The sequence below is a fragment of the Doryrhamphus excisus genome, chromosome 3, assembly GCF_030265055.1.
Source record: "Doryrhamphus excisus isolate RoL2022-K1 chromosome 3, RoL_Dexc_1.0, whole genome shotgun sequence".
In the NCBI taxonomy this organism is placed as follows: Eukaryota; Metazoa; Chordata; class Actinopteri; order Syngnathiformes; family Syngnathidae; genus Doryrhamphus; species Doryrhamphus excisus.
The window spans coordinates 24,262,246-24,287,700 of record NC_080468.1 but is presented as its reverse complement, the minus strand read 5'-3'; the positions used below and the strand labels follow the sequence as shown (position 1 = coordinate 24,287,700).

The window sequence follows — 25,455 nt, the reverse complement described above, 5'->3', positions numbered from 1 at the left end:
GAAAGGCAGAGACACAAAAAGTGGAACTTTTTTTTTCCCTCACCCCCCCCCCCCCCCCAAACCCTCTTCACCTCCCACTCTGGAATGGTGAGGGCCGAGAGAGAGTGAGAGATCGGCGGGAGCGGGGCGAGGCGAGGAGGAAAATGGGGTGGGGGGGGGAGATGTTGACTGTGGCAAACAAAGAGAACGTGAAGAGAATGAGTCGGGGGGGGGGAGACATCAAAGGGATTTTTCAGGCCTGGTTACCGGGACAACAGACATTTGCATGTGATTAGCTTTTTACATCATATTAGGAAGGGTTAGGGTGGGGGAGGGCTCAGCCAGGCAACCATACATCATACACACACACACACACACACACACTGTATGAGGCTGGCCATCAGGCATTAAAATGACTTACAGGGAGCCAGTCAAGCGTTGATTTTTGTAAACCTCCCATCAAGCTGTAAGGGGGGGGGGTCGTCTTACGCTGCAGTCATTTAAACAGAGAAAATCTTTTATTAAATCTTATATTTCCACCTGAAATACTGTTTCATTGGCAGCTTTCAAACCAATGACCTCTGCCAAAAACCTTACACTGGAAGTTATATTTCATACAAAATCTAATATTTCTACTATGAATAATGATACAGACTAATTCAGATGGTGTTTTTACCAGGCCGGAATTCCAAGTGTGTGTCCAATTCTTTCCACATTATGACTCCAGATAATGATTCCAAAGGGAGGGGTCACATTGGGTCAAATCGTCGTACTTGTGTGTTTACCTTACATTGTTCCACAGAATCTCTAAAAGCCATCAAATGTGTTTCTGTGTAACATTATCCCTCCATATCTCTCCTCCCTTGCTTCCTCCTCCTCCTCCTCCTCCTCCCATCCATCCATCCACTCTCTCGCTCTCTGAGTGCGATGCTTCAGTGCCCTCAGTATTGTGGCAGCATTGTGCCAGTAGGCGTCGCCGTGACAGCCGTTGTCACGGTAGCATTGTTGAGGGGGGGGGGGGGTGATGAGTGTATGTGTGTGTGTGTGTGTGTGTGCGGTTGGAGTGTATTACAGTATCAATACACTGACACTGCGACAAAAAGGACAGCCGCCGTAGCCACATATCACTCCTCCTCCTCCTCCTCCTCCTCCTCACCCCTAAATCAATCCCTCCTCCCTTCCATTGATTTCTGTCTGAATATGCAACCCCCCCCCAACATTCTCACCCCATCTCCACTCGTCACACACTTTCCCCCCATCTTTCATTTCATCCCCTCGCTCATGTCTGCAATCTCCCCTGCCCCTCTCTCCATCACTCTCCCCTCCTCACCCCTCATCTCCCTCCCTCGTGGCTGTTTTTGTTGTTTGTGTGTGTGTGTGTGTGTGTGTGTGTGTGTGTGTGTGTGTGTGTGTCTCATGCTCTCTCTGCATATTAATTGGTGCATTTCTACTGCGGCGGAGCAAACAATCAAAGCATCACAGGCGCCTGCCGATGCCATTATTGTGGCACACACACACACACACACACAAACACACACGCACACACTTATACATATGTAATATTCATATACTGTATGTACACACAAGTGCCTTTATAGACTCACACACACACATCACTGCTGACATTGTCATAATGCACACACACACACCGTGAGCACACAATGGCAGGCTCACAATGCCTGAGCCAGGAGATATGTTGTGTGTCAGCAGAGGAGTGTGTGTGTGTGTGTGTGTGTGTCTGTGTGTGCACTCCTGCAGCGGAAGGCACGTAGTACATGCTACACACACCTTCTCACCTCATGGCATGACAGCTCTACACAAGTAAGCCACATGTGCACAATTTAAATGCTCTTTGACTGTACTTTTGTGCTGACATGTGTGTATTTGTAAGTGTGTGTGCATGTGTGTGTGTGTGTCTGGGACCAAAAAGTGGGGAGCTGGTGCAAGGAACCCGGACCCCCAACACTTATGCACAGGTTGCATTGTTTTATAGGCCTCACTGAGTCCAGGTCAGTGTCAGGCCATGTTGCAATATGAAAAGGTTCTGCAGATGTAACCTGATCATCATATCTTGTCATTGGGATGACATTATGGGATGTTTGGGATTCTGCATCAACATCATCGCAAACATCGCCACACCCTGTCAGTTTTTAACCTGTGTCTGCAGTGACTTGGTTAACAAACAAGCACCAATAAGAAAATAGTCACTAAAATGCACTGAGTGGTGAGTTATTGAGCAATCCTGAATATCAGACATGTTGAGAAGGGCGCCACCTGCTGTTCGGTTCAAATTGTCATCCACCTTTTGCTCCAATAAGATGTTGAATGAACTCCTGTGTGTGTGACCTTGAACAGTTCTTAGCCTGAGACTCCATAAACAAACAAAACAAGCTAAATAGTCACTAAAATGCACTTAGCTAGAGTTATTGCTCAATTCCGATTATTAAAAGTGGACCGGAAGGTTGCCACCTGCTGTTCGCCTCTAATAGTCATTCACCTTTTGGGACTTTTGGGTACATTTTGGGACCCCTCGGTTTACATTTTTAAATAACTTGCAACATTCCAGCAGGAGAGTTTTGCAACTGTATGTGTGTGTGTGTGTGTTTCCGCTTCACCTCCATCTGTAGTGACAACGTGCTTTTTGTTCCTTCTCCTCCTCCATCCAAACTGTGTCAGCTGCCATTTTTGGGATGGGAACGTGGTTGGAGATGACGGTGTTGTAAAATGGTGCCCGTGCTGAGATCATAATTAACATTTCCAACCTACATCACCCCCCCTCACCCCAAACCTACCCACCCACCCTCACCCTGCCTGCACACCGCCCCTGTACAAGAAGAAGAATGGAGAGAGAGAGGGAGAGAGAGAGAGAAAGAGGGAGGGGGGAGACGCCGTATGCTTGTATACAACCCTGATTTCCATTTTTTTCCCCAAGTCGTAATGTATTTAATTCAAGCGCAACGTAATCATGACGTGTCGTGTCATTAATCTCCTCGCCGCCTCGCGCGTAAGTACACCTCCAAGACTTTCTTCCAGCTCGCCTGCTTTAAAAAACAAAAAACATTTATTCCAAAAAAAATAACATTTAACTGCGTGCACTTCTTTGACAGTGTCGTGCACCACGCCGCTTTATTGTCTCCATGTTTTTGTTTCTTTTTTTGACGCTTTGGATTTTGTGCATGCATGCATGCGTGCGAAAGAAAGAGAGAGAGAAGAGAGAGAGAGAGTGGCACGCACACATGATGCATGTATGTAACTGGGACCACTTTGCGCGTGTGCGTGCGTGTGGCATGTATAACATGCTGCGAAACTAGTCACTTTTTTTTTTATTTTTCGAAGTCGAATTTTCTCTTCCGTAACTTTTTCAAACAAGTTTCACGGACATGCCACCCGACCGAACTGGAATCGAACCCACAGGGGCTCGAAGTGGAAGCCACAAAAAAAATGCATGTGGCGATTGTAAAACTGCGCAGATTAGCGCCAATCAAGGCTTTTGTTGCCAGGAAAGGGCACACACGCACGCACGTAATCCGATTGTTACGTTCTAGGTACGACAAAAAAGAGGGAAAAAGTAGCCGTGGGCAATGAGATCCACTTTTTTAAAACGCTGTTGCCTCGTTTATGTGCCTTTTCCTTGATGTGTAAAGTGTGCGTGTGTGTTTTGGGAAGAATGGCAGATTAGATCCACGACCCCAGCCCCCCCCACCTCCCTTTCTTCCATAGCGAACATTTTAGGAACAAAATGGAGCAGCTGGGCTGACATGACACTTTTTTTAGCCGCCGTTTGTACGCGATTGTTTGTGTTGTTGCTGTTGTGTTGTTGTGTTGTTGTGTGTACCCGCTTAATGATGCTCATTTAGACGCGAGATGGCCGCGAGAGAGACTGAAAATGGTTGCACGTATTGACGCACATCAGGAAGCACATTCCTCTTGAGATAAAGCTGTCAGCTGACTTCATAGGATGTGTTCACGGTCCTTCATCGTTATGGTTATTTATACCACTCTGCTCCTCAGTCACTTTATTAGGGACATCTAAGCATGCTGTGATGCCCCCCCCCATGCTGAGAGATGCTGATTATCAAGCAGCCGGCAGAGACTTAACAAGTCTGTCCATTCAGGCGGTACCTCCTCTTGGTCCTTTTGTGCTGGGGGGGGGGGGCACATGCACGCCATCCAGGTGGCTCTCACGGTGTTTGTGTGTGCATGTGTGTGCAGCACCAATCAGGCTTCTGATTGATATAATTGGGTCATTAGTGCGCTGGGGGAGAGGCACCTGCTCCTCCTGCATTGTGACATCCAGGATTACATAGCGCATTCAGGTCTTGAAGAGTGCTTCCAGTCCAGTCTAGACCCCCCACCACCACCCCTACCCTCTCTTACACCATGCACCCCTTTTTAGCCGAGTCCCACCACCAGGTAAGATCTACCTATGGTGGACCCTACGCATATTTAGTGTGAGCATGCCTAAGCAACAGGTGGCGCTGGACGCCTAAAGCCACTAAAGCAGGGGTCTCAAACTCAATTTACCTGGGGGGCACTGGAGCTAGGGTCTGGGCAAGGCTGGGCCGCATCAGGTTTTCCAAAAAAACCCCCAAAAAACGTATTTATTAAAAACAGAAAAATAAGAAATAAACTTTTTCAGTGCTTTGGTTCTGATTTTCTACAATAAAAGTTCTGATAAAACATTCCACTGTTCTCAAATATCTTAATTTTTATTTTTCTGCACAAAATAAGATGAAAAATAAATAAATCAAAAATAAAGAAAATCAATCAGTAATAAATAAATATAATAATAATAATAAAACGGCAAATAATAAAAACTTAAGAAACCACATATAGTTGGTGGGTAGACAAATTATTTTTTCAGATTAAAATGAACAAAGCATTATTAGAGCCCTGTAGACATGACAAAACACGACTATAGTCACATTTATACTCTTTTTATTTACAACATATTGCGCAACTGCAGGGTCTTGAGACACATGCAAACTTGCAAACTAGAGAGCTAGTGACCTAAACGGTAGCCTTCAAGTTATTTCCTTTAAACTTAAAAAGCCAAAAACTTACCACTTCCGCACAGATAGGGAGGATAACTATTAACAGTTATTTAACCTTTAACATGAACATTAATCAAACGTAATAATTTTTTCTGGGTACATGATACCATACAGCATTCATATCAAACTTGCGGCCGCACTAACATTAAACTTTCATATCAAGGCGGGGGCCTCAAACTAGTGTCCACGTGTTTGAGACCCCTGCACTAAAGTCTATGAAGAAAGTCATTTGAGGAAAAGGCACAAAAACAACAAAATGCAGAATGAACTGAATATGATATTCTGATATTTGGGATTTTCTCAGACAACACTTTGAGGAACACATTTCAGCATTTTTAGTCACTTCGGAGTCCAATCATGAAGCCAAGTTGGTACATTTTGTAGTAGCCTGGACCCGAGGGAACCACAAATTGACTGTCTTATGGTTGCTCCTTCTGCATGGATGTCCTGACTCATGTGTTGGCTCACATGGATGGTGCTGGGATACATTGTGAATGAGGCCGTTAAGGAAAGGAAGTTGAAGCTCTCTTCTGCCTGATTTTACTGTTTTGTATAAACAGCACCGGGCGGCACGGCGGTCGAGTGGTTAGCGTGCAGACGAGGGTTCAATTCCACCCTCTGCCATCTCTGTGTGGAGTTTGCATGTTCTCCCCGTGCATGCGTGGGTTTTCTCCGGGTACTCCGGTTTCCTCCCACATTCCAAAAACATGCTAGGTTAATTGGCGACTCCAAATTGTCCATAGGTATGAATGTGAGTGTGAATGGTTGTTTGTCTATATGTGCCCTGTGATTGGCTGGCGACCAGTCCAGGGTGTACCCCGCCTCTCGCCCGAAGACAGCTGGGATAGGCTCCAGCGACCCTCGTGAATGAATGAATGTAAACAGCACCAACTCTGGTGTTGGACGAGGTTTGGTGACACGGAGTACCAGAAGCCTCTTTCACACAGAAATTAGAGCAAAAAACAAAAAAATCCTGCATTTATTTAACATAAAATCCAGCAAATGGGGATATTACCGTACCAGTGTGACACTTACATTGAATTCCACCCGAAGATTCCACAGAGGCAGGACAATGTCAGAAGGGCATGCATGGCAAAAAGCTATTAAGGCTTTCAGAAGTAGTGTGTGAAAGGGACATGCAGCCATAACAGAGGCGGGACGGCGCCCAATACATTCACTATCCCCTGTTACAGCTCTGATGCACCACTTTTGCGGGATCTCTGAGTGAAAGACTTAAATATCCCCACTCAGTCCTCGCTCTGGTTGTCTAAACCGACCATCAACACAAGCAATGGCTGCCTAGAACACACACACACACACACACAGAGCGTCCACACCCTGTCATGTACAAATAGTGTGTGTAATGTGGAGACATGTACTGACATGCACTTTATGATAAACTTTGGATAGTTACACAATGACATCACACACACAAATGCTTGCCTTAACATATTGCATAGTTTTTTTTTCATCTAAATTTGAAATGACTTCTAAAAAAAAAGAAAACTAAAACGGGGTGGTCAAACTGCAGCCCATGGGCCATAGACAGCCTCTAAAGCGTTTGACGTGGCCCAAGTAAGTAAAGCCCAAATGTCATTCGATGTCATGCATTATTCCCAAGGAATGTGGAAAACGTGCACCACAACTCATCCCATGTGAGTGAGGGTACACAAGGAATTCCATAAGGCCTAAACTAGCCTAAAGGAATCCAGGGTGCACCCTTTCCTGAACTGTAAAGGGTGAGCCTAACACCCCAGGGGAGAAGAGGCATAAAGGTATAATTTTAGTACAAGGTGTACATGTACATGTTAGAACTACACTGGACCTCATAATGTCACATGACCTCAGGTGTGTGGAAGGATCCAATGCCATGACGACAGGTTTTGTGATGGCAGAACAAAGCCGGGCTGTGGTGATATTGGTATGATAATGCTACGGATACAGTACATTTAGCTAGTGTGTGTGTGTGTGTGTGTGTGTGTGTGTGAGACGCACATACGCATGCATACACAAGAACAGTGTTGGCGCCGGCATATTCACACAGCGCTCCTGACCGTGTTCTTTTCACCCAGGCCGGGTTTGTAACAGCGCCGCATGTTTTCTTTCTTTTCTCTCTCGCCCCCTTTTTTTTTTTTTCTTTTTTTGCTCCTCGCCATGTTGGCAGGCTCCAATCTACCAGCTGATATCAGCATTCCCTGGCACGCCGCCAACCGGCAGCACTGCAGGACGGGAGGCAGGGGGTGGTGGGGGGGGGGGGGTAGTGGTGGTGGTATCAGGGAGGGAGGTGTGTGTGTGTGGGGGGGGGTTAAGAGGGGCTGGAGCGAGAATGAAAGAAAATTAGTGAATAATAGACAGAGGGATGGAGCGAGAGGGGGATGGGAGAAAGACAGACGGGAGAGAAAGAACAATAATAGTGGATTAAGGAGTGTGTGTGTGTGTGTGATGGATGTGGAGTGATATCCCTGTGAGTCATAGCTGAGCTAAAATGTCAACTGGCTGCGCAACCATCTCTTTGTCATGCACACACACACACACACACATACACACACCTGAACAACGCAAATCTTCGACGACCATTTACGACCTTTTGTCTCGCCGCGCTCCTCCATCTTGACGACAATGATGTTGATGCTGATGATGATTTAGTCAACGTGATGAGAGCAACGATGCAACAAACACACAAGTGCCTTTTAATTGATTTGTGTATAGTGTGGGCCTCAAAGGCACCACACCCACTCTTTGTGTTACTGTTACTGTTAATGCCGTGTGTGTGTGTGTGTGTGTGTATATGTGTGTGATTGAAGCTTAAAGCATGAGCACACAGGAAGGGCGTGCTTTGAAGCCCATCCTGTTAGGTCAGGACGTGCACTGTCCCAAACACACAACACACACACACACACACACACAAACTTGCTAACAGAACAGGTGCACACCTGTTACAATCCCATAAAGTACGTTACTGCGTTATCATCCATGTTCATGTTTAAGTCTTCAGTTGTTTTGACTTTTTGTTTGACTTCCTCTGCAGGGGATTGAAGGAGGAGTCAGGCCGCCCCCAGTCAAGACACTGGATAATGGCATAACAGCACACACACTGCTGGTAATTCCTTCATGCATCCACAAGATTCCAAGCATATCCTCTGTGCTATCAGTCATGTGACATAATTAGGACAGCCCATAGGGTAGATTACACTGGAAACACCTGGAAACTATATGTGACTATTTTTTCAGGTTCTTTTCATGTGATGCAGATATCTTCAAAGTTGTATAATTATTAAACAAATAGTCCTAGACCAGGGGTCTCAAACGCAATTTACCTGGGGGCCACTGGAGCTAGGGCAGGGGTGGGCAAACTACGGCCCGGGGGCCACATCCGGCCCGCCAAGTGTTTGAATACGGCCCGCCCAATCTTTCAAAAGTATTTCATTTAAACTCAACATACAACCTGGCATCATGGCCTGAGCCAACCTTTTGATGGTTGGATCAATTTCGTTGTTTGACATGGTCTGTTGTTTACAAAGTGCTCCTGAAAAAAGAGACACAAGCACATAATAATAATAAAAATTAAAATAATAATTATTATATTATTATTATTATAACTATTATGATTATTATATTTATTATATTAATGCTAATTAATATATTAATTATATTAATGCTAATTAATATATTAATTATATATAATAATATTGTTATATTTGCATATTTTACATAATAAAAATATAATAATTTCATTTTAATTATTATAATATTTTATTATTTTTAAAATATTTAAATATAAATATAAAATAATAAATAATAATAGCAGATTGCATGACAATTTTACAGATACAATAATACCAGGTGGACTGTTACGTGTAAAATATATAGTCTGCCCCCCGGAAATTTTGTTATATCAATGCGGCCCGCGAGTCAAAAAGTTTGCCCACCCCTGAGCTAGGGGCTGGGTGAGGCTGGGCCGCATCAGGTAAAAAAATAAAAATAAAAAACTAATTAAACAAAAAAAATATATATATATAAAGGGAAAAATAATAAAAATATTAATTATATTCAATATTAATAAATAAATATATATATAATATAATAGTCTTCAATACTTCTGCTATACCCTCCACTTTTTCAGTGCTTTGGTTCTCTGATAAAACATTAAATTAAAATAAATTATTATAAATTAATTTTTTTTAATTATTAAATTATTAAATAAATGTTTAATGTTAATTTTTATTTTTTGACACAAAATAAGATGGAAAAATAAATAAGCAAATAAAAAACATTAAATTAAAATAAATTATTATAAATTAATTTTTATTTATTATTAAATTATTAAATAAATGTTTTATGTTAATTTAATTTGTTTTTCAACACAAAATAAGATGGAAAAATAAATAAGCAAATCAAAAAAACAAACAAATTAAACTTTCATATCAAGGCGGAGGCCTCAAACTAGCGTTTGGCCCGCGGGCCGTGAGTTTGAGACCCCTGTCCTAGACTATTCGTGTAGGTGGCGAGTAAAGGCTGATTGTGATTATGGACAATTAGGGTGCTAAGATGTTTTGCTTGATGACAGCCGTGTTTTTCTACCGACCTTGCCTCAAACTTTACACACTTGTGCTTGTCAGTCACCTAAAGGTGTGTTCCAAATTTGGTGCTGATTCAGTTGAAATGCCCTTATGTTGCCCTTATTGATGCCCTTATTGATCTATTTCAGCACTTTTGAGTCAATCCGGTTTGGTTTATTTGTCAATACAGTAAGGGTGCACATATTTGCACCCTTTTACGTGCAGCAGTTCAGGAGTAGAATAGTTAGCTTACACCTCCAGTAATCTTTTTACATCTGTGTTTCCAGCTGTTGTCTTTTAGCTCACTTTGTGTGTGTGTGTGTGTGTGTGTCTGTGTACAAGCAGAGGATGGATTCGCCACCCGAGTGTGTCTTGTCCCTTTCCTGTGAGCAACCCCCTTCCTCTCCCACACAAGAACCCAGCCCTCAGGTTCTCGAAAGCCCGCAACCGTCACCTCAGAGCCCAGACACGGTGCCATACTCTCCTCTCTCCATGTCGGCCCTTCCTGAGGAGGATCACCATGATGATGATGAGTCAGAAGAACAGGATGGCGATGCTCCTCCATCACCCACCCCAGCCGTGGCATTATTTCCAGGGGGCGAAGCGGGACGCAGTCCGCGTTTGGACTCATCTCAGCCAGACATGCAATCGGCACCACTCCTTGGGTTTGGAGCTTTGGAGCTAGCCTTGTCTTCAGGCCAGAGCGGAACCTGCAACGACGAGCTAGATCTTCAGCTCTTCCAGAAGGACGCAATTACCAGGACGGCACCCGGAGGGGGAGGGGCGTCATCCGTACCTTCACTCAAGTTCCCCTGTCATGTTTGTGGGAAGCGATTCCGTTTTCAAAGCATTTTATCCCTTCATGCCCGAGCCCACAGTCTGGACTGGCACCGCCGAGCTTCACCGCATTATGGCAGCGTGCTCCCCTCAGCGCCTCTGAAGCAGAACCTCAAGGTCCAACAGAGTAAAAAAACCATGATCCAGAACCACAGAAGAGATTCCAGCCAGTGCATGCTGTCCGGGAATGTCATCCACCAGCTGGCAGAAGAAGAGGATGTCGATGGTGAGGTCAAAGCCTTGGAAGAAGACCTTCAATTCGAACAGAACCAACACTTCATTCTAGATGACAGCACAGACCCTCCGTCTGGGACCACATCAACTCCAACGGCGCCTGCGTTCCGTTGCCATGCCTGCAAAGGGAAATTCAGGACAGCTTCGGAGTTGACGCGCCATGTAAGGATTCTCCACAATCCTTACAAATGTACACTGTGTCCTTTCTCCGCCAGCCAGGAAGCCTCCCTGGCATCCCACCTGCAGGAGTGCCACCCCTCCCCTGAAGGCCCTGCTCTGCCACAAACCCTTTCCAACGCCAGGCCCATGAGTGCGCCTGCTGAGATTCCATCAGCCCAAACCTCGTCCTCAACTCAGGTGGCATCACCTGCCAAAGCGTCAGGATCCTCCTCCTCCTCCTTGCCGGCATTCCGTTGCGACACCTGTGGACAGAGGTTCACCCAGTCTTGGTTCCTTAAGGGACACATGCGGAAGCACAAGGACTCCTTGGATCATAAGTGCCAGGTTTGTGGCCGTGGCTTCAAGGAGCCATGGTTCCTGAAGAACCACATGAAAGTACACCTCAACAAGCTCGGTCTCAAAGCCGGCTTGGGAAGCATTGACCAGCAAGCTAAAGGCTCTGCCGGTAATCCGTCCCTGAACGCCCTCTACTCCAGCCTCCTTCTGGCTCAGCAAGGGGGTCCTAGGGTGGGCCAAGGAAGACCAGATAAGGAGAGTGGAGGCAGAATTGGCAAGTCAGCCATTTTAGGATACCTTGGCCTTCCTGGTGATGGCAGTGGGGCCAGCTGCATGGAGAGACTCCAAGCTGTCGCCCAAGTAGCCGAGATGGGTAACAGTATTGGCGGTATGAGCTCAGAAGGACGAGAAACCGCAGGAAATCGAGGTACGAGTGATGCGACAGTATCCGAAGGAGGAGAGCAGACTGCCTGGTGGCAACTGGTGGCTCGGAGCCTCGCTGTGGCTCAGCGAGTCAATCCGAGAAACAAATCAGTACCAGCGGAGAGTGACCCAGTCAGAACCTACGCCGACACCATGGATCCTTCTGGAGGAGCAGAGGGCTCCTGGGAATGCCCTGACTGCGGAAAGATTTTCCACAGTCTCCAGCAGGTGGTCGTTCATGCTCGTGTTCATGCTCAGAAAGCCCAGCGAGAAGGTGAGGTGCAGGGCGGTGGCATCTCCAGAGGTAGAGGAGGCCCTGCTGAAGTCCGGCAGGATCCTTTGCTTCTCAGCAGTGGGGACCGGAGACAGGAATCTAAAGGTGCATCCGTGGGATTTCCTTCTGTCTTACCAGGCTTCAAAGGTGCGCTCTTGACTTTGTCTTTGGTTTCTTATTTAGGAAGTCTTGATTTTGATTTCATGACTGATTTCACAGGAGAGAATGGCGTGACATCTTCCCTCACGTCGCTTCCCACCAGGGAGCGTGTGCGGGGCCGAGGGATTAAAGATTGCCCCTACTGCGGTAAAGCCTTCCGCTCATCCCATCACCTCAAAGTGCACCTGAGAGTTCACACAGGTAAGGAGCCTGCTGCCGGATGAATAAAGTGTAGTCATCATCTCTTTGAGAGTCACGTTCTATTTTACCTTCACCCCAGAGAGCCAGCCGGCACTAATCATAGCTCTGCTGCTTAGCCGCTCTTCATTCTGTCTTTAAAAAAAAACAAACTAACTTTTCAAATCTAACAAGGTTTTGATTGACTGTTAGACATTGGTCATTGGTTATTATTATCACTCTTCCTGTACAGTGTACTTATACAGGAAGCTGTTTCTAAAATGTTGCTTAAATAGGAATACAGGTCGATATTTTGACTCAATCTGACCTCATTACTACATGGCATACTTTCTAATACTACATTCATGTTGCCCTGTCATGGATTTATACATATTCATGTAACCTTATCATGGCACGGCGGTCTAGTGGTTAGCGCGCAGACCTCACAGCTAGGAGACCGGGGTTCAATTCCACCCTCTGTGTGGAGTTTGCATGTTCTCCCTGTGCATGCGTGGGTTTTTTCCGGGTACTCCGGTTTCCTCCCACATTCCAAAAACATGCTAGGTTAATTGGCGACTCCAAATTGTCCATAGGTATGAATGTGAGTGTGAATGGTTGTTTGTCTATATGTGCCCTGTGATTGGCTGGCGACCAGTCCAGGGTGTACTCTTGCCCAAAGACAGCTGTGATAGGCTCCAGCACCCCCCGCGACCCTTGTGAGGAAAAAGCGGTAGAAAATGAATGAATGAATGACCTTATCGCGGCACGGCAGTCTAGTGGTTAGCGCGCAGACCTCACAGCTAGACCAGGGTTCAATTCCACCCTCGGCCATCTCTGTGTGGAGTCTCCCTGTGCATGCGTGGGTTTTCTCCGGGTTCTCCGGTTTCCTCCCACATTCCAAAAAAAAAACATGCTAGGTTAATTGGCGACTCCAAATTGTCCAAAGGAAAAAGCGGTAGAAAATGAATGAATGAATGAATGACCTTATCAGTGTGATTCTCTCATTTGTGTCACATGTCATTTTTTTTAAAATCAAAATGATTGCCCTTCAGTCTTCCATTTCCGTTGATGTTTCCACTCATGTGACCTAGGAGACCTGTTACACTGTAATAATGGCGTCGAGTGATTAGTGCTGGGCTCTCATTTAAGTGGAGAGGAATGAAAATCACGGTGACTGCCCTCTTTCGGAAAATCATTAGCCTCTTTGTGCTATTCTAATTCGGTAAAAATTTAAGTTGCTCGCACTTCATCAGCTCTCACAAGGCTTCCTTTTGTTCAAACATTTTGTTTTGTTCTTGGGAATTTCATCGTTGACACGTTTTAGGCTCTTGTTTTTAAATCTGATGTAACACTGCCCTCTGCCTGGCAAGAGTGGTACTGCATGAGTTGGATCTCATTCAAATCCAATTTACAGTACATTTCATGCTATAGCATTTAGCACTTTTAAAGTAAAACTATTCCTTTTGTTGTTTTGCCAAGGCGAGAGACCCTACAAATGCCCCCACTGCGACTACGCTGGTACCCAGTCTGGCTCGCTCAAGTACCATCTTCAGCGGCACCACAGAGAGCAGCGCAACATGTCGGCAGGTTCCTCCAGTTCCTCTGCCGCCGTCAATGGTCTGACCTCCGCTAAGCAACGCCGCTCTCACCTCAATCACAGCCCCTCTGGCCGGGCCTCGGCAGACAGCCCCACCTCAAGACCCAGTCAGCAGTCTTGGCTTCTTGGTGTTCCGGACCATCAAGACCACCGCAAGGCTTTGGCAGCGCTGAGGGAAGTCGATCTTGAGACGCAGTACCGTTATCTGTCAGGAGTGATGGGTGCGCTTTACCAAGGTGGTATGGAAGGCGCTTGGGTCAGGGAGTCGACCCCTCCAAAAGCGACAAAGGTATCCCGCAGGAAGCCCCTTACCACGAACCGCATGGTGCAACCATCCGGCGACAAACAAGCACCTTCAAGTCAAGGCGGCTTTGAACCTCTCGATTTGTCCCGCCGTCCCTCACCAGGCCTCGGAGGGGTGGAAGAGGAGGGAGTCTTTCAAGAAGAAGGCACCGGCGACCTTGTCACTCTGAACCAATGTTCTGACTGTCCATTTCGGACGTCCTCCACTGAGCTCATGAGCATGCACCTGCAGGTCAACCACACCAGTAAGTCCAGACACAAGAGAGGCTCTGTGTCCTCCTTCGACGATGATAGCGCCCCGAAGGCTGCTAAATCCCGTCACATTCCCTCTGAGATCGACTCCCTTGGGATTTGGAGGCACGGGGAGGGATCCTCAACCCAAACCAGGACCACCAACGGTCTCCCTCCTAATGATGATGGTGATGATAATTGCCTAGAGTCCAACTGGACTTCGATACCCCGCGACAGTCTGATCCTCCAAGATGAAGATCAGGAGGAAGACGAACAAGGTAGCAGTCTGGAAAATTCACCAAGACAAGATCAGGATTCTTCACCGACTTTGACAGCACCCGGTAGGAACGTCCTCACAGATTAAAACCCAAACCCCCAAACGTTGGAGAACACTGTGGTCCTGACAGGTTGGGCCTACAAACAAGCAAGCATGGACATCTTTTTCTACTTTTTTTTTTCCAGCCTCCAATTCAATTTGATAAACTAGTCCTGCATCATTCCAGCATCGGTTCCTCCACGACAGATGGACCGCAAATCCCGACCCAAACAGTTTCAAGGTCAAAGTCAAGGTCCTGGTCCGAGTCGAGCAAAGCTATTGAACTGAAAGCGTGATTAGACTCTGCCTTCTTGTCTGAAATGTGAGCTTTATAGAAAAAGTATACTAAAGTAGTCTTTTTGTCTGTTTTTTAAGTTAGTGCCTGTTTTAAGGCTGGGGTTGGGGGGTCACTCGTTTGACCTTGAAACAAAAACCCCGGTATACTTGGCGTTACAGTGCACTTGTGGCTCTAGTTCCGTTCTGTAAAAGTGATGCCGATCATGTCACATCGATGTAGACGGATGAAACAGGAGTGAGGTTTTTGACGTGGAGCGAAAGCTAAAGACACAATCAAGTGTAAGATGCTCTTCTTTGTCGGTAGGAGCAACTGATTAAAAACACTAACAATTAAGGCTTAGATATCCCAGTAGAACATGTAGCTTTTATCACAAAAAAAAATAAATAAAAAAAATCTCATTCCTTTAAGAGGCTTAGATATTATTTTGATGTGAGCTAAGACTAGTTGTAACGTCCATAAGGAGCACTGTGCAAGTTCCCAAAGTACCGTACATGCTCTAATTATTGTCGTTTATTTACCTAAACCATGAACTGGAAACGTAGCATATTGACAAGAATATTGCACAACACAGCAGCAATAGAAGCAATTTGTTAATAGCAGTTAGCAGTTAGGAGCACACTGCTCAGCAAGCAATAATAGCAACGATGAGATCAAGTGTAACGTAACACACGGACCCACCGACAGGTGATTTTGCAACATTTTAAAGCGCTTTCAAACGCCAAGGTTTCTTTTCTACAGTAAACCTCGGATATATCGGATTCAATTGTTCCCACTGGTTTTGTCCGATATAAGCGAAATCCGTTATATGCGTATACCGGAAAATGTCCGTTTTACGCATATATCGGATTTATATCCGGTATATGCGTAAATCGGATTTTATCCGTTATAAAAAGGCACTTCTTTGACTATGTTTCCAATGTACCTGTAACGCGTAGGCAACGCTGCAAATGACGTCTTATAGCGGCCTGTCACGGTTCGGCGAATCGGAGCGCCACGATGCGGCCATCCGATATATGCGAGGGAAATTTAATGGAAATGCATTGGAACGGGACTGGAGATTTTGTCCGAAATAGGCGAAATCCGTTATAAAAAATCCGATATATGCAATGAATTTTTATTGGAAATGCATTACAGAAAAATCGGTTCTTTTTTATCTGTCCGTTGTGAGCGAATTTCCGATATAGTCCGATATATCCGAGGTTTACTGTATTTGCATTTGCAGACCATAACAAAGGACTATAATAGACTTGATTGAATTAGAGGCATTAATTGGAGCATATACGGTCATAGTTCCTATTTTATCTTTAGACCAAATCCTTCTACTCTTCTTGTTTTTTGTTCATGATGGACATTGTGGCTTTTGAACGCCGTGCTTTGCAGTAGCCGCACCACCTCATCCAAATGTGTCGTTCCAGCCCTTGTGAACTGATTGTAAAAGAGAGTTCACGTACAGTACGTGCTTTTTTTTTTGTTTTTTTTTTTCTTGTTGTTTTGTTTCCGTGGGAATGTAAGGCCGCATCTGTTGAGTCTCCTCAGCAACGAGTTTCAAAGCCACCGTGCCTTCTGTTTCAAGCACTTCCTGGTGTTTTTTGTATAACTCACCAAAAGCCGATAGCGACACGCTTTTCTTCCTATCTGTCTTTACCGCCGCCCTCCCCCCTTAAGTCCACACCTTAAACGGGGTCTCAAGGCCCGACATGGATTGACCAAAGCCCGAGTCTAAGACTAACGGGTGTATTTAATCTCTTAAATTGCCAAAATATGTCCAACGTGACACTAAAGCTCAATGAAGACTAATAATCCCTTCTTCCCTCTTGCTCTTCCTTTGTGTTCCTGGTTGTAAACTGAAGGTGACGTATCTGCTACTGAGGCCTTTATTATTATCAGAGACCCATCTGTGTGTGTGTGTGTGTGTATGTGTGTGTGTATGTGTGTGCTCTCCTTGATGATAATTATTGTTTCAGTGTCGAAAAAGAAAGCAAAAAGAAAACATAAAAGAAATGTCTTGTTGAATGTTGTACAGATAGCGCTTAGAGGTGTCATTCGTCATGTTGTTTTACTTTCATATGAGAGCACAAACCCGAGCGCTGGTCCTCTTGGCTCCTCCCACTAAATTAAGCCTGCCGATCGCCCCCCCCCCCCCCCCCCCGAACACCCAAGAGAGCACAATTCTACATAAAAATGTTTTGAATGTATGTGAAATGCACTGTGCCTCAGCTGCATGGTCCCAAATTTTAAATCCGAATTAGACACCATATTTGTTGCACCTTATCTCCTGTCAATCAATCAATCAGGGTGTGGCAGCATTGGAGAGACGAATGGACCATGCCAGGTTTGGGCTCTTGTGTAGTTGACTGCCATTGCAGTGAGGGACAAAGTGATCTAACATAGTAGTGACTAATATGAATTTGTGGACAGATGAAAAAAAAAAAGAACACATTAGAAATAAACATAAATATTACATAAACTGGTGTCAGTTTTTTTCCTAAACAAACAAAATTCAGTTGTGATGAAAATGTTTTTGTGTTACATGTGAAAGTGTTGGGCTGCACGGTGGATGAGTGGTTAGCACAGACCTCACAGCTAGGAGACCAGGGTTCAATTCCACCCTCGGCCATCTCTGTGTGGAGTTTGCATGTTCTCCCCGTACATTCCAAAAACATGCTAGGTTAATTGGCGACTCCAAATTGTCCATAGGTATGAATGTGAGTGTGAATGGTTGTTTGTCTATATGTGCCCTGTGATTGGCTGGCCACCAGTCCAGGGTGTACCCCTGGGATAGTCTCCAGCACCACCCGCAACCCTCTTAAGGATAAGCGGTAGAAAATGAATGAATTGTGAAAGTGTTGTCTTTTCAGGGGAGATGTTGGTAAGATGGCGGCCTCTTGTGGTTGTAAGTGAAAGTGCAATTTCACCTCATTTAGCAACACTCATTTTGTGCTCGACTCTTCTTGACAGCGCTGTCTATCATGATTAGGGACTGCAATTGAGTCGTGAGCGTTGGAACGTACTATATCCCGCCTTCCTCTCTCTATGACACGACTGCTAATTGCCAATTGCAGGGATTGATACTGGGGTGGTGGGATGGACTCCCAAAATGCACACACCTAAACATGAACATTAAACATTGAATGGAACCAGTGTAAACACTGAAGAGTTGATAACAATCTGGTGATGTTTCCTCCTAGGATTTGTCATCAAAGACTGCAGAGACGATTCCACATCACGGCCTTCTAAGGAGGCATACATCAGGCATACATCATGGCGCTGCCATAAAGGAATGAAAGGTACGTGAGGTGAGGAGGGGGAGGAAGTATATGGAGCGAGACTGTGAGTCCTATTCTGTCTATTTTACCCAGCATTAATATTATCATTTAGTGGTGAGTACCTACTTATATGATATTATTATTAAAAAATAGACCATTTTACATTACCATTATTGGTTTTCATTATGATGTCACTATTATGATCTTTAGTTGAACCTTGGCTACAGGAGGAACAATGTGCTTTTCATCACTACCAAAAGAGTTTAGTGTGTTAGTTATATGTTGAGTCTAACTCCAGGCTTAACTGTAAGCCACAGCTGGATCAACACAGCTGGATCACCATAGTAACTCGGTTTATCTGATAATCCTGTCCCAACCTGGGAATAATTTGAGTAATAATTTGAGAATAGAATAATAGCAATGTAGCAATATGCTACAGTTGCTCACTTTTTGTGCCTGAACGTGAGGAATAAAATGCAATAAGAAATATCAACTCAGGGCCAATGTTAGCAGAAGTATCCGTCACAGTGGTCCTTGCATGAGTACTCAAAAGAAAAACCTTGCCTCACCACGAGGTACAGCATGTGACACCCATTCTAGAATTACGATTAGTAAAAAATCGAGTCCATTTTTACGAGGAGGTAAATGACGTCAAACTGTTTATTTTTTATGAATGCACGCTAATCACTTAGTAAGTTGAATAAAACCATTAGGCTTTTTTTTGTGTGTGTTGCATCTTGAGGCTCACTACAAACTCTACACTATTATTATTTCGAACCGTCTTTTTTTGACAAAATGGCGCCCCTTAGTGGAGCTGAATAAAATGAATTAGAATAATGACGATACGTTCTAAAAAAGGAGAAAGGAGAGCGCTAGTGCTATGTTGTGACTCCCTTTTTTTTAACAATATGGGAGAATTTGACATTTTAATCTGATTTTTTAAAAAACATTATTACAATATTTGGTAGCTGCGTCGTGTTTGAGTGACATTTTTTTTGTAAATTACAAGCTTCTTCAATTATCCTAGTGGACGCAGGTGTCCATACATAAGGAGTGAATTAAGTTAAAAAATGAAAAGGCTATAAAAATGCATATTTTTAATACTGAAACCACATGAAGAAACAAGTACAGTACAATAGACAGCACAAAGCATCATGTCTTGTCAAAGCTTCTTCCTGCTGGAAAATGTTGAATGCATTGACTTGTGAGACAGCGCCCTCTGCAGCATTTTTTTGGTCCCTTGCGGGTAATAATGATAAAATGACACATAAAAGATAAAGGATTCAAACTAAAAACGCCGGTGTTAAACTGACACGCGTGCTTTGTGTTGCAACGTGTCGTGCCAACGCCGTCAATAAATAGAAAGCAGCAGTTAATAGACTGCTCCAGGCTCGCCCTCCTTATGATGCACTATTAGCCTACATCCTGCTCACAGGCTGATGGCAAGCTCCCTGCTGACTGGCTGAGACTGAGTGGGCGAGAGTGAGAGAGATAGAGAAAGAGAGAGAGCATCCTCCAATGAGCTTCAGCCTGCAGCCTCACTCGCTCTCGCAGCATCCACCGGCTCCAGCACTACTCCTCTTCTTCTTCTTCTTCTTCTTCACTTTCTCGTCCACTGCAGCAGCTCCTCTTTCTCAGGACCTGAGTGCATCCCCTCTCCACTCCACCACCACCACCACCACCTCTGCAGATTTCCACGATGAGCGAGGTGAGTGTGCAACAACACTTTGGTAAAGAGCTGCTGCTAACAAGTGCTGCTGTGCCTCATCTTCATCATGCACCACATCCTCTTCCTTTCAGAGTCTTCCTCTAAAGGTGCGGCTATAAATGTTTTTTTTTTTTTTTTTTGGTGCAGCGCTGCCGAGTCTTTCTGGCTCTGCTCCCAAGTGTGGAGAAAAAAGTACTGCAATGGCTTTCCCCAAAAGTGAAGGGGCTTTTTATACTTATGTTCCACTGAAATGGGTTACATTATGACACATTTCATTGGAAACTTCTTAAAAGTTTTATAATAGGGACTATTATTCAAATGGTGCAATAGATTATTTGCATTTTATTCTGGGAATTAAAAACAATACAAAAATAGTCATAATCTTTAGTATTCATAATTCCCACAATTAGTCTGTTATTATTATTATATTATTATATTATAATGAATTAATGGAATAAGTTGGTAGTACTATTATCCTTTTTAAAGTTACTATTCTTCAAATAATTTCAAATAAACCATTTTAAAATACTTAAATTTTGGGAATAATATCAGTATTGGTAACTTTATACATATTAATATTGCTATTGTTATTTTTTCCTATTGTTAAAAAGTTATTATTATTTAAAATAAAAATAAAATAAAATAAAATTATTGTAACAAAATTAATTAGTATATAATAAATTATATTATTTGTTATATTATTCTAATTATAATAATTTGAATAGTGGACAGTGGAAAGTCGGACTTTAGCTCTTTTAAAGCATCAATATCACCATGGTAGCTTAGCCTAAACTCATAACCAAGGTCCCGACCATTTACTGACAAACTGGTGGACGCGGTAGCAACACCAATTTGAGCTGTGAATGGGAGTGGCTACTTTAAGCTCACACGGATTCGCTAGCATTCCGAGGATCGGGAATAAAATGCATTATGAAAAAGTAACTCGGCTAATGTTAGCATATGTATGTCACAGTAGTCCTTGCATGAGTACTCAGCCCAATAGTCTTATTTGCTGGAGTAATAGACACTCTTAGGCAACAAATACTATTTTATTCTAACAAAAAAACAAAACGTTTTATGTGAGCACATAGCCGAGAACTGGACATGACGGAGTTGATAACCACAGTTGGTGAACGTAGGTTTTGTTGAGCTTCATCTTGAGCACAAAGCCCGGCTTTGTTGAGCCACTCTAGTAGAGCAGTAGAGCCCTAAAGTGCACACTTGCGGCTTCTCTGAATTTTGCCACCTAGGAGAGTGCGACACATGCGGACCCTGTGACCTCATGCATTACAGAGCATCTGTGCTATCTGAGTGCACAAAGGGGCGGGGGAGGGGGGGTGGGACATCCCTAAAAGGACTAGCTTAAAGTACTCAAAAGAGTTTATATTTTTATTATTTAAAGAACTTGTTTAAAATATTAGATTACATCACCAGTAGTTCAGCAACCCTACTGCTTTGTGTTTGTGCCCCCCCCGCCCCCCTCTCGCCCCCCCGCTTTCACAGTACATCTCCTCAGGCTCAAGCCCTCTGAGCCGCTTCCTTTTCTTTCCCTTCACCATGCAGCTTCTATTCATCCTCCTCGACACACACACACACATACACACTTAAGGCATGACTATATTCTCCTTGGCAACAGCGCGAGGAGGCCTTTTCACACATGTGCACATCCGGGAGTTAACATCTGCACGAAGCAAAAAAAAAAAAAAAAGAGGCAAAGTGGGAATGTGTCTTTATAGTGGGAATATCAGAGGAATCATGCAGGGAGGCAAATGGGGCCCGTTACGTAATTCCTGTTTGGCAGCCCTTCCGCTTTCTGACAGCTGTTTGCTGGATTTTCCTTTTGACGCTCACACTCCTCTGCACACATACAGGAGAACCTGAGGGAGGGAAAACAGTGATGGTGGCCTCTAATTAAAGGTGCTTTGGGTCGGTATCGCTTGGAGGGGGCTAACTTTTAAAGGTGTATGTTCCACCCTCTTCCTGCCTTGGCGCACGGTTTCTACGCAAGTATGGAAAAAGGATGGAATATGACTTAAGTGTTGAAAAAGTATGAAAAAATATATTTCTAAGACTGTTACTTCTGTTCTGTTTTCTAAAAAATTAAATTAGGAATAAAAAGTACGACATTTTGAAACCTACACAGTGACTCCATATTGTGCATCGCTTCTCTTAAAGGGGACCTATAATGCTCATTTTTCGGCCCTTTGTATTGAGTAGACTCCTATAGAGTAGCTACACACAATAACCAGCATGGAAAGCTTCATAGTTCTTCCAGAATCTGCACCTATTCATCTGTATTTCTTTAGTGCTTCCCGTGAAAACGGTCTGTTTTCATGTATTCCACCCACGGTCCGCCTCCAGGCACATTCACTCCGTTGTGGTTGGTCACACTCCCAAGTGCTGAGAAGGACTTCTGGTTTGAGTCCCTAGCTGCGAACCCAACTTTATAGGAGTTGATAAACATTAATAATAAGAGTTAATAATAAACAGCGATTTATCTTTTTAAAATGTCCGCTTTTAACATACAGCCATATGTGTTGGATCCCGAATCCGATCTGGAAGTAGAGACTGGACAGCCTAAAGTTTCTCAAGAAAAGAGGTTACGTCAAGATGTCTCTCAATGGTAAGTAGCTTTAGCATTTTAGCATTCTACAGCGTCGGTAACATGTGTTTTGAGGGACTACCAATGTTTTTTGGGAAACTATTTGGGAACGCTATTACCAACCCTGCTCCCTGTATATGCACACTATATAATGCTACACAGAGAGGCGCTTTTGCTCCATTGACGTACACAAAATAAACACAATTAGAAACTGATAAATTGCTACTTACTGCCAGCCAGGAACTCCAATCACTTGTGCCTGATGGTAAACAAATGTGGTTTTCCCTTACAAGCCATTGCTAGCAACGTAAACAGAAAAGCAGAGGACAGAGAGTGTATTGTGCCTACAACCATGCCCATATAAGGAATGTCGCTCCTATGTGACATCACAAAGGAACAGTTTTGCAACGCCCTCTGAAACTGAGCGTTTTGAGCCATCCCAAACTTTTTAGGGCTCACTTCGAAATGCGCAAACCTCATTATCTTAACCTTTGGCATAGTTTAATACAACATTCTAACTACATTTATAGGTCAGAGAAGTGGAAAAAGCATAATAGATCCCCTTTAAGACTGCAATGTTTATTTTTTCAAAATTTTTACTTTGAATTGTAGCAAATGAACACATTTGTTCAGTCTTTGAAATCAATATCAGCACCATATGTTAAAAAGTGCAGTTCGGAGCCAAAAAGGGGACAGCACATTTAATAACAATAATTCATGTTTATTGCACAATTCCCCCTCTCATGCCTCCTATCTTCAATGTGAGGAATCTGGCTTCCTCTATGGAGGTATAATCCCTTTAGTTGTGTCTATAAATACATTTAAGACACTTCCTGCTGTATCTCCGCTCCTACCCTCCCGCACGTACAATATGTCTTGTATGGCAAAGATATACAACATACAGTATAAACAAGATCTCAACAAAGTGAGCACCCCTCAGATTCCTATTTCAGTATTTTCTTTCAAAGTACAATAGTATGTAAAGTATTCATAATAAAGTCAACTTGGATATATGTTGTGGGAGTCAGTGTAGCGTAAATTCACTATCATGGTGGTGTTAGCATCATGGTCTGGGGGCTACTAGCATTGGGGAACTGATTCATGAGTGGAAACATGAATTCCAAGATATTTTGGCTTGACTATACAGTTACTCATGGTGGTGGTTTGAGTGCTGCATCAGTACAGAAAGCACTGGTGAGCTGTGGTTTGTTGAAGGAAGCATGAATTCCTACCAAAGAAGGGGGGTCACCTCACAGTGAACATGTCCAAATTGTTTCCAATGTGTGATATTTAGTGTGAACACCGTTGTTATCCAGCACCGCCTTCATTCCACTTTGACATGGGATTCAGCTGAACTGTATGGGTTGTTACTGGAACCTTCTTCCACTCTTACATCAGGACATCACTGCTGGAGCAAGGGGATGTTAGACACCTTGCTTCCTTTCTTCCTTCCTTCCTTCCTTCCTTCCTTCCTTCCTTCCTTCCTTCCTTCCTTCCTTCCTTCCTTCCTTCCTTCCTTCCTTCCTTCCTTCCTTCCTTCCTTCCTTCCTTCCTTCCTTCCTTCCTTCCTTCCTTTCCTTCCTTCCTTCCTTCCTTCCTTCCTTCCTTCCTTCCTTCCTTCCTTCCTTCTTTCCTTTCCTTCTTCTTTCCTTTCCTTCTTTCCTTCTTTCCTTCTTTCCTTCTTTCTTTCCTTCTTTCTTTCCTTCTTTCTTTCCTTCCTTCTTTCCTTCTTTCCTTCTTTCCTTCTTTCCTTCTTTCCGTCCTTCCTTCCGTCCTTCCTTCCGTCCTTCCTTCCGTCCTTCCGTCCTGTCCTCCCTTCCTTCCTTCCTTCCGTCCTTCCTTCCGTCCTTCTGTCCTCCCGTCCTTCCTTCCTTTCTTCCTTCCGTCCTTCCTTCTGTCCTTCCTTCCTTCCGTCCTTCCTTCCGTCCTTCCTGCCGTCCTTCCTTCCATCCTGCCTTCCGTCCTGCCTGCCTTCCTTCCTGCCTTCCTTCCCTCCTTCCTTCTCTCCTTCCTTTCTTCCCTCCTTTCTTCCTTCTTTCCTTCCTTCCCTCCTTCCTTCCTTCCTTCCTTCCTTCCTTCCTTCCTGTTATCCTTCCTTCCTTCCTTCCTTCCTTCCTTCCTTCCTTCCTTCCTTCCTTCCTTCCTTCCTTCCTTCCTTCCTTCCTTCCTTCCTTCCTTCCTTCCTTCCTTCCTTCCTTCCTTCCTTCCTTCCTTCCTTCCTTCCTTCCTTCCTTCCTTCCACCCACTTGAGGCAGCCCCACAGGTTCTCAATTGGGTTGAGGAGTGTAGGAGACATACTTGGCTACTCCATCACCTTCAGCTCCCTCAGCAAGGCTTGTCATCTTTGAGGTGTTTTCCACCATGTCAGTGCATGCTACCACTCAAGTAGGACACAATTATCTTACAATGGCTGTGTATTTACTATTTTATTTACATTTCTATAGTATTGTCATTCCTTGATAGCATATGATAAAAACTCTGGGTGAAATACTATGTGGTACTGCGTGTGACAGTGTTTTCTTACAAACTCTTGTATTCACACACAATTGCCATCATATTCAAGTTCTTTTCCCCTTTGGACTATTTCAGTCTTGTAAAGAGACAGCGCCCACTGCCTTATATAAAGCCATTAAGGCACTATTTTTAGTGAGCAGGTAGCGGCGGCGTTTTAGCTCGAAGAGAAAGCATGCTGGCTCCACTTGTATTTTTTTTTTTTTTTAATAGAACAACCGATGTGTCAAATGCATGGCTAAAGCTCAAACATTCCCCAGTTAAAAGAGACCTGCAGGGGCCAAAGAAGACAATAGATCCATGTTAAGAGCATTATTGAATCCATTACGGCCACCGGCCTCCATTAAATCCATCTTTTAATCGTAATCAAATGTTCATTACAGGGTGAAAGTGAAAGGAAAAGGGAACCTCCGTCTCCTGCTTACAGTAGCGGTGGCCAGATGTTCACATCTACTGTAGCACATCTGCTCA

At 44.1% G+C, this 25,455-nt stretch overlaps 1 protein-coding gene across 3 annotated transcripts; it reads left to right on the top strand.

The window, feature by feature from the left end:
- Window positions 1-1,742: 1,742 nt before the first annotated feature.
- Window positions 1,743-17,641, top strand: znf219 (zinc finger protein 219). Of its 3 annotated transcripts, none has more exons than XM_058067902.1 (5): window positions 1,743-1,800; window positions 8,062-8,133; window positions 9,938-11,963; window positions 12,036-12,176; window positions 13,632-17,640. In XM_058067902.1, the coding sequence occupies exons 3-5, from the start codon at window positions 9,941-9,943 to the stop codon at window positions 14,645-14,647; spliced, it is 3,180 nt and encodes a 1,059-aa protein (XP_057923885.1). In that variant the 5' UTR covers window positions 1,743-1,800; window positions 8,062-8,133; window positions 9,938-9,940; the 3' UTR covers window positions 14,648-17,640. The 3 variants fall into 3 exon arrangements, with proteins under 3 accessions (XP_057923885.1, XP_057923883.1, XP_057923884.1); XM_058067900.1 differs by lacking the exon at window positions 1,743-1,800 and adding an exon at window positions 2,836-2,983 and having other exon boundaries at window positions 9,935-11,963; window positions 13,632-17,641; XM_058067901.1 differs by lacking the exon at window positions 1,743-1,800 and adding an exon at window positions 2,836-2,983.
- The last annotated feature ends 7,814 nt before the right edge of the window (window positions 17,642-25,455 follow it).

Coding starts and splice junctions, on each gene's coding strand:
- znf219 (XM_058067900.1), top strand. CDS start 2,945: ATGACGTGTCGTGTCATTAATCTCCTCGCCGCCTCGCGC. Junction 8,134..9,934: donor TAACAGCACACACACTGCTG/GTAATTCCTTCA, acceptor TCTGTGTACAAG/CAGAGGATGGATTCGCCACC. Junction 12,177..13,631: donor GCACCTGAGAGTTCACACAG/GTAAGGAGCCTG, acceptor TGTTTTGCCAAG/GCGAGAGACCCTACAAATGC.